Source organism: Bacillus rossius, chromosome 5 (assembly GCF_032445375.1).
Source record: "Bacillus rossius redtenbacheri isolate Brsri chromosome 5, Brsri_v3, whole genome shotgun sequence".
Classification (NCBI taxonomy): Eukaryota; Metazoa; Arthropoda; class Insecta; order Phasmatodea; family Bacillidae; genus Bacillus; species Bacillus rossius.
In genome coordinates this window covers 68,857,759-68,870,854 of record NC_086333.1, presented here as the reverse complement: position 1 = coordinate 68,870,854, position 13,096 = coordinate 68,857,759, and the positions used below count along the sequence as shown (strand labels likewise).

Genomic DNA, 13,096 nt, shown 5'->3' with positions numbered 1-13,096 from the left:
AACTTGTTATCAACCAATTATCAGGTCCACAACCTGTGAATCAAAAGTAGAGTAAAGTGTTTTTAATTTTAACCGATCGCGGAATGAATCCACGAATTTTCCCGGTCTGTTTCCATGAAAATTACCCTTATTGTTTGGTGACATTGTTTGTTTGCAAATATTTGTACACTGAGTAACCTTTGTCACTGGAGCATAGAGAATATTTGACGCACATTGAATAAATAACTAATATTAAATAGTATTTTTACTGAATCATACTTTACTCTAAGGAAAAGTGAAATAATGCGGCCGTGGTGGCTATTTAACTCTTATGATTGACTTGATCATGTACACGTTTAAAGATTCTTAACTAGCAACAGAAAATGACGAGAATTTTGCAGATTTATACTGATGAGCAATAACTGAACCAACAAAAAATATATCCTACTTATCTTTTATCTTACGAAAGCTTAGCGCGACTTGCACAAAATCTTCAACGCTTGTTCAAATTCTTCGTGATGATTGTCCTTTTATTTCGTACATCATAACTACATTGGAAGTTTACAGCAATTAGAAGGCCTGCGGGTTTAAAATTAAATGATATCTTAAGAATAACTTAAGTCTCCATCTGCTGGTTGAAATGCAAAATTAACCACATTCCACAAACAAATTTTTTTAATGCCTTTTTAAAACCACCAATAGAACACCCACGCAACGCAACAATTGCAGAGGAAGTTTAACCCCCTTAATTATTAGTTTCTAGAGAAGGATCGTTGTACTTCCTTTTACGGCCATATCGAAACAAATCGAAATTGTTGTAACTTAGATATTCAAACTAACGGAATTATTAAAAATAAAATGGTTCGTTTGAGTATAAGTAATATGTATAATAGCAAAGGGTTGAAAAGCTGTAACTTGTACACGTGGTTCTATGTTTTCGGCAATGTTTTAAAACAATAATAACTAACTGCTGTGATAATATTTTCTTTACAGAAGGGTTAACGATCAGCTACGAGTTATCCATAAATGCTTTAGAGAAAGACGGGCGGACATACTTGGAGTTCAACCCTCAAGACTCAAGCCAGTACATGGACCAAGGAGCCATATATCTTGGAGGAGTATTCTCAACAAAAACAGGTAAGACAACCAATAATAAAAATCGTACATCAAAAGAACTGTTTTAAATTGAAACTGTTGCTCAGATTTTGCTGTGTACAAGAAAAATAATATAAAATAAGCACGGAATTTTATATCCCGATATTTAAGTGAAATATTTTAGAGAACACGCTTTTACGATGAATACACAAGGCTCTTCAAACTTTTTAATGCAGAGATAAAGTTTTGCTAGTAAAATATTTTTTTTTTTAACTATACGGTTATCTTTAATTTTTTATCAAATAATATTTTTTTCCAACATTAATAATTTTATTAATAAATATTATTAACATAAATGATAACGCTGAAATTTCAAGGATTTAATAGATATTTTAAGTATATAACTTTTCACACGAAAACACAAGCAAACCACTAGAAAATTGAACATTATTTTAAATTTAAACTATCGTATACATCTGTAAGTATTATTAGTTGCTTGCTAAAGTATATGTTGAGTGAAAAAATTTGTATAAAAGTAAAATTTCGAACATACTAGGGATAAATATATAACCGAAAACATAAAATCATCAACGGTTTAGACAAAATCTTTGCCTTTACATGCATTAAAATTAAATTTAAAAACAAAGTAATTCAAAAATTATTTTAAAAAATTGAAGTATCGTCACTTAAGAAAACAGGTCCCTGAAATTTTTTGGTTCTATATTTTTGTGATTCGTCTATGATCAAATTTTAATTCATATTTTAACTGTTGTATGATTGTTTAAGACTGAGTGTACCTATTCCTTCAAAATGGGTTTGGTAATTATTATTTATAACATCATTTTCACCAACTTTTATTTAACTCCAACATGCACTGGGTTTAGGTTGGATGTGGTGTAAGTACACCGTGTTTAGGTGGGGTGTGGTGTTCACTGTGTTTAGGTTGGATGTGGTGTTCACTGTGTTTAGGTGGGGTGTGGTGTTCACTGTGTTTAGGTGGGGTGTGGTGTTCACTGTGTTAAGGTTGGATGTAGTGTTCACTGTGTTTAGGTTGGGTGTGGTGTTCACTGTGTTTAGGTTGGGTGTGGTGTTCACTGTGTTTAGGTGGGGTGTGATGTTCACTGTGTTTAGGTTGGGTGTGATGTACACGAGGGTAGATGATGTTTGTGGGAAAGAAAACAAACTGACTGCTTGGTAAACTGCAATAAGGGGTGCTTGCGCCTACGGTTAGGTACTTCATCGATTTTGGCGGCCGTTTACTAGAGAAAACTTTTCTTTCTAGACCAGGCCATTCTGAACGTGTTTGCTCCAGCAAATATATATATATATATATATATCGCTTTGATTCGTATGCTGACAGAATATATTTGTCTGAAAAAAAGAAAAATGTTTACACATTATAAACTCAGTGTTTATCTTGCATTGTGAATTTTAAAAACCAATTTATCATTCCCTTATTGGTAATATATAGTCTTTTTTCATGCCAACACGGAATGATGAACTGAAAATAAGAGGAAATGGAAAAAAAAGTCATAAGTATGATGGAAAAAAAGGATGGCAGGAATTTAATCAGTTTCAAACATTTGCCCACTCGAGAGATTGTCATTTACTCTGCGTAACAGAAAATAGGCCTACTAATTATAAAAATGATATTGATGTGTAGGAGGTTTTCAGGAGGAAAGAAGCGATTTTAAATTTAAGAATCATTGCTTCGATTACGGCGCAAAAATCAACGCTTAATGTTAGATTTTTTTAAAATAGATTCTGCATATACGAATCAAGTTATATGTCCTTTTCTGGTCCGTCAGGCGAGGAAGAGAAACTGCTGCTGCAGAAGAGCCTGGGCGAGATGATCCAGAAGTTCCGCGATCTCGTTTCCGGCCGACTGAAGCAGGTGGCGCTGCAGGTGTTGAACGCCGTAAGCTCCAGGGTTCCCCTCGACCAGGTAAGGAGAGCATCACAAACATGGAGATAATAGTCTATGGAGTGGAAGCAGGTGTACTTTTCAAGGGTAGTCAATGAAGCCTCTACCCGAAATCTTCGGACTGCGCATGCGCACGACGATTGTTCACATGTACCGCCATATTGCGGGTGTCAAAAGAATACCAGATAGCATTGTAATTTGTATGCGCTTTAGGAAATGTGCGTGCAAAAAATTTAAATATGAAACTATTCTTTTTATATTATTAGTAATAAAGAACCACGCAGGAGGGCTAGCATAGTTTTCACATTTAAACTGTATTATAAGTGCTTAATTAGGAACGATTTAATTACAGACTATGACTACTATGAGTGTACGAACGCCAATACCACATTCGAGTATTTACGATTATGCATGTTTGTTTAATACAATGAGCAACTATAATACTTGGTTTTTAACATTATCTTGATATTGTTTTTTTACTGCGAATATTATTATTGATGTACTGCGACGACTGATGCGAAGTGTTATGAAATCGACACTATACTTTAGATTACAATTAACGAATGTTCAATTCAAACGAGTTTTTGGATTCCACGAAATGCTATGCTGCAAACTGTAGTCGAATAAAACATTTTTTAAAAAACAGTTAATGAGAAAATTGTACAAAGGTTGCGAAATTGTAGAGCAAGACACAAGTGTGTGTTGCTGTTTACATGTAGCCTATATACTTCTCAATATTCGTGCATTGTGAATAAAAAAAACATGCTGTTTTAATATTCCTTAAAATTTAATTAAAATCAACAGTTGAAAGTGCCTATGGTAGGCCTACATGATTTTATGCATACTTAACATTGTTCATGCGCAAATTTTTTTGCTAATCAACTTACCTAGTCCAAATATTTAATTTATGAAGCCACTGAATTCAATTCAATTCTTTGTTTTCCAGGAGACTACACTTTTACACAAATATGGTACAAGTAGTATAGGACTCGTCAGCAAAGTTATATTTCACAATATAAGTTACCTATTTGATCATATATTAACACTTAACAAGTGACAATAAACAAAGGGTAAAATTCTTGAGTCGCGCTGCTTTTCCGTAAATAAAATAGTAAAATTCTGATAAGGACCAAGATATTAACTTGTATACGTGATTATGGAACTTTTACTGCATTACCAATTGGTAGACAAAACAATGACAAGCTTGTAGTCAACAGAATAAAAATTTATGTAAAATATTAAGTTTAGGTGCATCTGCCTTGCATCGTACGTGTATGCTCCGTTTACTCGCAATATTTGAAGTAACGGCCGTTGAAAGCACATTAAATTTACATGTTCATGAATATAATATCTTACATATACATTAACTATTTACAATACTATTTACGTCGTCCACCAGCACTTACAATTAGGTTCGCTGTATGAACGCACATTATACATTTACAAAAAGAAAATAACAGTTTCTTACATGTGGAAAGTTAATCCACCACAACTGCCGAATCTATTAGTGCAACCAAAAGCTGCATAAGCTTTCATCATCACGTGTATTCAGCGAAAAATTAAAACGGTACTATTCAAAACAATGCTAAGCATTCGCGTTTGTCCACTACTACCTCTATCCTTGTCTTTCAACATCGTCTGCTTGGTGCTTCATGTTCGCTTCCAGATTTCCACTCCATAGACTATTACCTCCATGGTTATAAACCAAAAGACGCCATCTTGGTTTCAACAGTTCTCAGGAAACATAAGTATTGCATCATTCAATCTTGCGCTTAGTTCATAACTTAGTGAAATATAGGTATGTAGTTGATGGCGACTGGCTTCTACATATAATAATGGTTTGAAAAAAATTGTAGTGCCATAAAACCTGTTAAAACGATTATGGCGTCATTCTGAGTCAATTTATTTTCCTTTAAGTCCTTTGGAAGAAATTATTTAGAAATTTTTGCACCAATGAATTGACGTTTTAAGTTTCAAAAAACCTAGGTACACAAGTATTACAGCATACTATAATGCATGCTATCCTTACACCCTTCTGTCAGGCTTCGTAGAGCAGTGTTTATAGTGCACGTCTAATGAGATAAAATAACGTGGTTCAATTGTGCCACAGGGGATTTTTTTACTTGTTTTAAAATACAGATTACTCGATTATACTAATTGTGTTTTAAGCAAATATATAATTAATTTTATTGGTTTTATCGTATTGCTATAACATTATTAAACACATATCTCAGTCCGTTTGATTGATTATTGTATACTAGGCAGACCCATATCCTCTATTTTCACTTCAAGTACCTAATATTGAATTTATTACGTTTTTAAAGAAATGAATTTCAATTAATTTACGTAGGTAATAAAAATAATAATGTGTAATAGTACAATAAATATTCTCTAATACTTATTAATTTATAGTCCCCTAACTTGTACGAAAGCATTATGTTATTAACTTTTTAATGAATTTTACAAAATGGGTAATATTCAAAATAATATTTCTTGTCAAAAATCAAGTACAAGCAATATTTATTATTTGTTTAAGTCTTTCCCGTTTTCATCGGAGACTTTTCATTATATAGTTTAACTTTTCGCTCTGCAAATCGAATGATTCAATTGTTGACGTAGCTGCTCCGGTATAGCGAATTCTAGCGGTGGGTATTGATCTTTGTGAGAGTAACGTGAAGAAATTAGTGACTGATAGTGAGTACTGGTCCATATATAAAAAAATATGTATTGTGAATACTAGTAACATAAATGGTGTTAAAAACCTTTTCCAATATATTTAAATAAATGAAGTTATTTTCTCGTGTGTATAATTTATTTGTTTTATAAATTATTATTTGATACAACATAATGAAATTAATAAATTATAAATAACATTCATAAAATGTAATGATTTTTATTATTTATTATAATTTGTCTTGATAATTTTACTAAATTAAATAATTAATTATATACACATATTTATATTATTATTGAACATATTTTAATTATTTAATTAATTTTTGTTACAATTGATATAAGATTAGTTTATTGTCTTATATAAAATAGAAGTATAACTTCTAACGCTAGTGCATAAATAATGACATCTTTTTTTTTAACAATAGTCACGTCTTGATGGCATTTCTACGACTTCCTATCTCGATCCTTTCACGCTATTAAACAAACTTTTATTGTTAGCCTTTTTACCTCTACGGTTTGTTTTGCTAACAAAGTGCTTACCAGAGCGACTTAAACTTTAGAATAGATACCCACCCACTCCACGGATTAAATGTTCCAAATGATAAAATTTCGCATTTATATTGTGTACATAGTTTAAGTGCTCCATTAAATTATCAACTCTCTTTAATCTTCTGGCCGAATAACCTGACATTTTATATTTTTTCCCGGTGGCCAGAGATTACGGTATGTTAATTTTGAAGCATTTCGTTGCAATTTACATAAAACATTTCTCATCTTACAGCAAGGAGTGTCGCAGTGGATGACACTAGATTTACATACCAGGTATTACACCCAGGTGATGAATGAAGGCCCAGTAAAACTGATTTTTGGTCTTCAATAGTGCACAGAAAAAAAAAAAAAAAAACAATTTCTGTACTTTTACAAAAAATTCCCATTGAAAACATGTTGCCGAGAAATACTTTGTAATACTACAAGAAAGAAATTGTAAATTTTTACAGCACATGACTGACTATTTTTGCGTACCTATATGAAACACGTTTTCAGAGATAATACTGAGTATTTATTGCGAAAATTGGGGCATAATTTTATATTTTAATTGATGTTTCATAAAAGGGTAATTTTTGTCAACCATGAAAAGATAATCACATATTCATCTATTTGACTTTATTATGTTTTACCGTGCATACTTATATGCTAAAAGTCTTCAGGGAAATGTTAGTAAATAATTTTAACTATTGGAGGTAATTGGACAACACATATTATAAAAGACCGTTTAAGTGTCCTAACACAGTACCTATTACTGCAAACACTATTTTTTGTATATATATAAATTTACAAATATGTGTAATTTTGAATAAATATTTCAGTTCCATTTACAAAAAAAAATTACAGTATGTTTCAAAAACACTATAATTGTTTTCCAAAATTTTCCTGATTTTTTTCGTGTGTTTCTACCTCTACTGGCCTCTTTTTTCAAAAGTCTACGGATTAATAATTAAAACTACCGTGATTCCTTTTTATAAAAAATAAATCTTCTTGAGCTTTTTTTTTTTAGATAAAACGTATATTTAGTTATTGTGGAACGTATTAATGGTAAACACTGGAGAGACAGACAAAATATAGAGTATTTAAAGCTTGGTCTAACACAATATTAAAGTTATTTCATTTTTTTCATTAATACTATTTAAAGGATATTTCCTTTGAGTTCATTTCGAATTTGTTGCTAGGTCACAAATTTCTTCAAAATATATTTGCTTGCTTTACGTTATTTTAATGCTTTAAATGTTTACGAAAGCAATCATATTTATCAACACTTGCATTACTTTGCACATTTCTTAGTTACCTAATGCTTAGTAACTATCTGTTAGGGATATTTTAGAGGAAACATAAAATTAATTATAGCTTTCATATTAAAAAACGGAAAAACCTTCAACAATAGTAATGGCAAGAAAATAAAATGATCAACATGGTAAGTGACATGTCCTTAAAGAAGATTATAACAAATGGACGTTGTCAGTTATAACTAGACGAAATAACGTTTCAAGTCTATGAAGAATATCTTCAGAAATTTCACGGAACCGTTGACTTGAACAACTTCCAGCCTAAAATAGCTTTGTCTCCAGAACTATTTAATAATCTCTACTTTGATAGTAAAAATTTGCATGCAAAAAATTTAGTTATTTTTATTTTATTTATTTATTTATTTGTATTTGTGACATGCCCACCAACAGCTGAAACACTTTTATGGTGGGCACGAAAAATTATATTATAAAATTATATTTTTTTTTGTAATTGGTAACTGGGAAGATAATTGCGCAAGGTATTGTTTATTTTATCGTTACTTATTTCACGCAAGAAAAATTCATCTGTCCGTCTGTATTTTTGGGTTAATAATATTAACTAAAAAGATTAAAGCGAAGGACTTCTCGGAACAAATATTATTACCCGAAGAAGTAACAGTTTTAAAAAATTTAGCAATAATTTTTAAGACCTGTCCCCCCACCCCCACCCCTTTTTTTTTCAATTTAATTTGACAACTGTTGACGGTTGTGTGAAAATGTTGTTTCATAGCCTTGGTAAACTAGAGAAAAACGTTCGTTGCAATTTTTTTTAAACCAGGAATTAGAGATGGCGAAAAAACCTATGTATAATTTTCAATTGTATATGATGTATGAATACAAAATGAATCAAATACCTAAATGTAACCACACAAAGAAAAAATAAATGTGTGGGGCCAAATGTAAAACATATCGTGAGGATTCCTCGATTTAAGTATGTGTGGAGGGGTAAAGTAAACACAATGGCTAATATCACCTTTAGTTTATAGCTTTGATCTTAACAAAGACATTAGTATTCTACACAATCTAAACATAATATTTTAGTTGGATAACTGTATAAAAGGTCAACGCAACAAAAGTCTATTTTTCTGTTAACTTATGGTGACTGTATATCACCAACAGGAAGCACTAAAAGTAATTTTTTTTTAAATTAACAACAGAAATTTTTTTGCGGCAGGATACTTTTTGCCTTGGAAAAGTTCCTTTCCCACAACCTTCACAGTCGTAGGCTAGAGAGCGAAATGTGTTTTTTAACGTTGATGTTATTCGGATAGCAGGCACGAATTTTCGCTTGTAGGGACTTTGCCGAATCTGTTGCTGTTCCCAAAAGCTAGTGTGGCTTCTTTTATTGTGTAAGTGCCAAATTTGCAATTCAGATTGTTTCCGAGGTAAGTAGGATAACCATGAGATGGTAGCGTTGTGCGTAGGTAACGTGTTACGTAACCTTTATATTCACGAGGAGTTATCACAATTCATAGGAAAAATTCCTTGTATCTTTTAGTGCATGTCACGTAAATATGGGTCATAAAATCTTTATTAAAAAACAAATCTGAAGCAATAAAAAACATATCAGATACAAAATACAATACCTATTAACCCATTTACAGGTAGATTAAGTGCGATATGTTTTTCTTATTTAACTTTCAGCTGAATTTTTCAGTCGAATTTAACACTTCCTGTTTATTACATTTGTATAAAACAAGATTTTAGGATTTAAAAACGGACGATTGATTTTACAATAATTTTGTGACGTAGAATTTCGTCCTAAAACATCAACTCGAGTAGTCTTTACAAAATTTCTTGAGGCCTTTGCAGAATGTCTTCTTGCCGAAAAATAATATTGCTCTTATTTATTAATTAAATGTTTAGTACCTATGTTTTAACATTTATTTATATTCATTTTATTTCATTACCTTCGCATTTCTCTTGTTTATTTATCTCGTTCCATTTGATTCTTCCATGTAATTAAAGTATAGCTTAGAGTTTATCTGCCAATATTTACGAAATCCTAAAAGCATTTTACGCATGGCCTACAAGCGCAGGTATAGATTCTTGAGTTCATATTCCTTTTGGTACTTTCTGAAAACATCTGTAACAATTCAGAAACTTTTCATGCACAATTTCAGCCTTTTTTAAAGCTGGTCGGGAGACACTTGGCCTGTATGTATGGATTCGTACAGCTTAGATATTCATTTAATATTATACGTACAATATGAAGTAAAACTGATCGATAATTGCAAAGAAAAACTCATGATTGACATAATCATTTGAAAACTTTCTAGAACATGTTGCAATATGCAAAGCATATGGGGCATATTGCAACAAATGAAAGGCCACTTATAAAAATAATGTTATTCTGAATTTTCATTTTCTAAATCTCTTTCGTCATTATGAGTACACTATTTGTAGAACTCCTGTCCTCATGTTTAGCTGTGGTATCAAATTATGGGACTGAATATGCATGAATATGTGTGAATTATTATTATAATAAAACGTATTTGTATTTTTTTAATTGTTCATGTCTTAGTTTTGTTATTAAAAATTCTACCATTAAAATTACACTTTTATATAGATTTTCCAACAACCTTTTTATAACACAATTTTTAATATCTTACGCGTTAAATCTTCTTTACCTTATGTGCTAACTATTTTTGTTATTTTTATATTTACGTGTGATGTATTAAGTTAGTTTTTTATTGTATTTGTATATTTTTTTCTATATTTTTTATAATGCCCATTTGCATATATGTACATACTTTTTCGAGATTTATATGGTTACGTGTAAGACAATGCCTTAACTTTGCCACATAAAGTAAGTCAAATAAATAAATAAACGTTTGAAATGTATTGCTATGACGCACACGACAAATTTGACTAAATTTTTCACCTGAAACACGGTCATTTTATAATAAGCACTATAATAGGTGATCTTTCTCATAAAGTTACTTACAAAGAGAAAAAAATTCTGTACTATTCCAAAATATTCCTGTGGTAGCCAGTTGCGAAGAAATTGTTTGTAATACTACAAAAAAATATTGTGACTTTGTACAACACATGGCTTAGGTTATTTTTGCATATGTGAAATACTTTTATGTATCGAAATACGTTTTTTTACGAAAGTTGGAAATCATTGTATATATTTTTAATTAGATTTTTAAGTCAGGCATAATTTTTTTCCAGCCATGAAAAGCAAATCGAGTAATCAATAATTGGACTAAATTTGGTTTTATAATGCGTATTAATGCGCACTGAAATACTGGAAACCTATTAGGGGAACGGTTTAATTATTGGAGCTACTGATATAACACAAAGCATATATGCCCGAGTCAGAATCCGAAACCAGTATTTCTGCAAACACTATTTTGTAGTGCTACAGTTGTTTTCATGTAAATTTACAAATGTAAAATTATCTATAGTTTTACATGAATATTTCTGTTACATTAAAAAAAAGGGTGTCCGTGAAGTCCACGCGTGACAGAAGTGAAATTTCTTTCTTATTAGATATAGACAGAGACGATATATTAATTATTTTTAATTGAACAAGAGATAATACATAAGAATAGTAAAAATTCGGGTATAATCTCAAAATAAAAAAAAAACGAGGAGTAGTAAACCACAAACCACATTACGAGAATTCCGTAGCATCACTGTTGCGTCATTTCTACCTCTCCCCTGCTGACGCCTTATCCGGCCTTTGCAAGTAGCATATAGCATGCTTCGTTTCGTACCTATCGCTCCTTCCTCTTTCCGTCTTCCCATTCGACCGATAGTTAGAGACCGGAAAAATTCGCGAATTCATTTCGCGATAGGCTGAAATACAAATAGTTACACCTCAGTGCTGCCTCTGCTATTAGCTCACAACTCGCCTGGATGACTCTGGGCCAATGAGAAACACCCAACCAAAGCTTTATCGAATCACAGGCTGGGTCGTCTCACAAGACAGCAGCCAATGAGTGGGTGACATTTGACCGAGTGTACGTAGAACTATGTAGTTCATCCTGGAGGTCATTGAACCCGCGAATTTTTCCGGTCCCTACCGATAGTGCATGCGTTGGAGTAACGCAGCCGCTGACGCACTCTCCTCTACATGTTCCCCCACCAGGTATATCTAAGAATTCCCCTCACGCGATCTGAATTTTAGTAACGCTTGAAGTTTCTCTGCAAAAAGAAGTTTCACTTGAAAAATGTACAGTGTAAGGGTGTACTGAGAATGTCCTTCCGCCTCCGGCAGTTGTTCCCGGACTCGCCGAAGGACCTCACCGCGTTGGAGATGGACGAGGCCTGTAGCAGCGACCCCACGTCTAACGGGGCTGCGGGGGTCGCGGGCAGCAAGGCTGGGGGCGTCGCTGCTCCTGCCGCCGCTGCTGCTGCTGCTGCATCTGCTGCTGCTGCGCTGCCCGGCGCTGCCCGGCAGATAGCGGAGACTTCGACGCACGATCGAGCAGCGACCGCGGGCCTTCGAGGTCATGGACTTGACGTGCTGGGGACCTGCTTCTCTGGCCTTCGCTGACGCGACTGCACACACACTCTGTAAATTTTTTTCATATTTGTGAATGGAACAGAAATATTTACCTGAAAATCACAGATATTTTTTTTTTAATTTTGTACATATTTACAAGAAAACAACTGTATCACTACAAAACTGGTTTTCGCAGAAATACTATGTTCGGATTCTTGCCCGGGTATATATTCTTTGTGTTATGCCAGTACCTCCAATAGTCAAAGTTATTTGTAAACCTTCAACTGTGTAGCTTTCCAGTATTAACTGCGCACATAAAAAAGAATTATACAACAAAATAAAGTAAATTATTTCGTTTTTTCTTATCTTTTTAATGGCTTCGATATAATTATATTTACATGCAACAATTTTAGTAAGAAATAATCAGTATTATCTTGAAAAATTATTTCGTATATACAAGAATAACCATAGCCATGAGTTGTATAAAGTTACAATATATTTCTTGTAGTATTACAAATTATTTCTTGGCGACTGGTTTCTACAGGAATCTTTTGTAAAAGTACAATTTTTTTTCAGTGTATAATACCTCGTGCCTATTAAAATAAGTCGACGCTCGTGCGAACTTTTGTAAATCAGTGATGGACTGCGATGGCGTGAAATACAGTCGGTGGCATACGAAAAATTTACCATCCCTCGAGTATAGGTATGACTGTAGAGTCCTGCCTGGAGGTCAAATGTACAGTGAAATATTCGTAGTATTTTCAATTATATTCATGCGCTACCCAGCCTCAGGAAAAAAAACCGAATTGTAAATGAATTTTGAAATTCAGAGTAAATAATTTCGGGGTATTATCAGAGATATGTATGGTATGTCAAGGAATTTAAATAAAATTATTACACAAACCTAATCCTTATAGATAACCTATTAACTGTGGCATGCGTATTGGTTTTTGAGTCCATTCTATGTTACAATGCTGTGTTGAACAGTAATTTTTTTTTGAGCAGAGGTTTATATTTTGGCAAGAGAGGCTGTATTTTCATTTGTAATAGTGCATTTGAATTGTTATGTAAAAATATGTAATTTTACACGATGTGTTTCATTTCCACTTGCAAAAAAAAAAACAA

General features: G+C 32.6%; 1 protein-coding gene across 1 annotated transcript in view; it reads left to right on the top strand.

The window, feature by feature from the left end:
- The window catches only part of LOC134531964 (uncharacterized), a 30,945-nt gene extending 17,849 nt beyond the window's left edge, over positions 1-13,096 (top strand). The window contains exons 5-7 of the mRNA XM_063368064.1: positions 973-1,116; positions 2,883-3,019; positions 11,744-13,096. Coding sequence (XP_063224134.1) covers positions 973-1,116; positions 2,883-3,019; positions 11,744-12,022 — 560 coding nt within the window. The 3' untranslated portion in view covers positions 12,023-13,096. The remainder of the gene's footprint in view (positions 1-972; positions 1,117-2,882; positions 3,020-11,743) is intronic.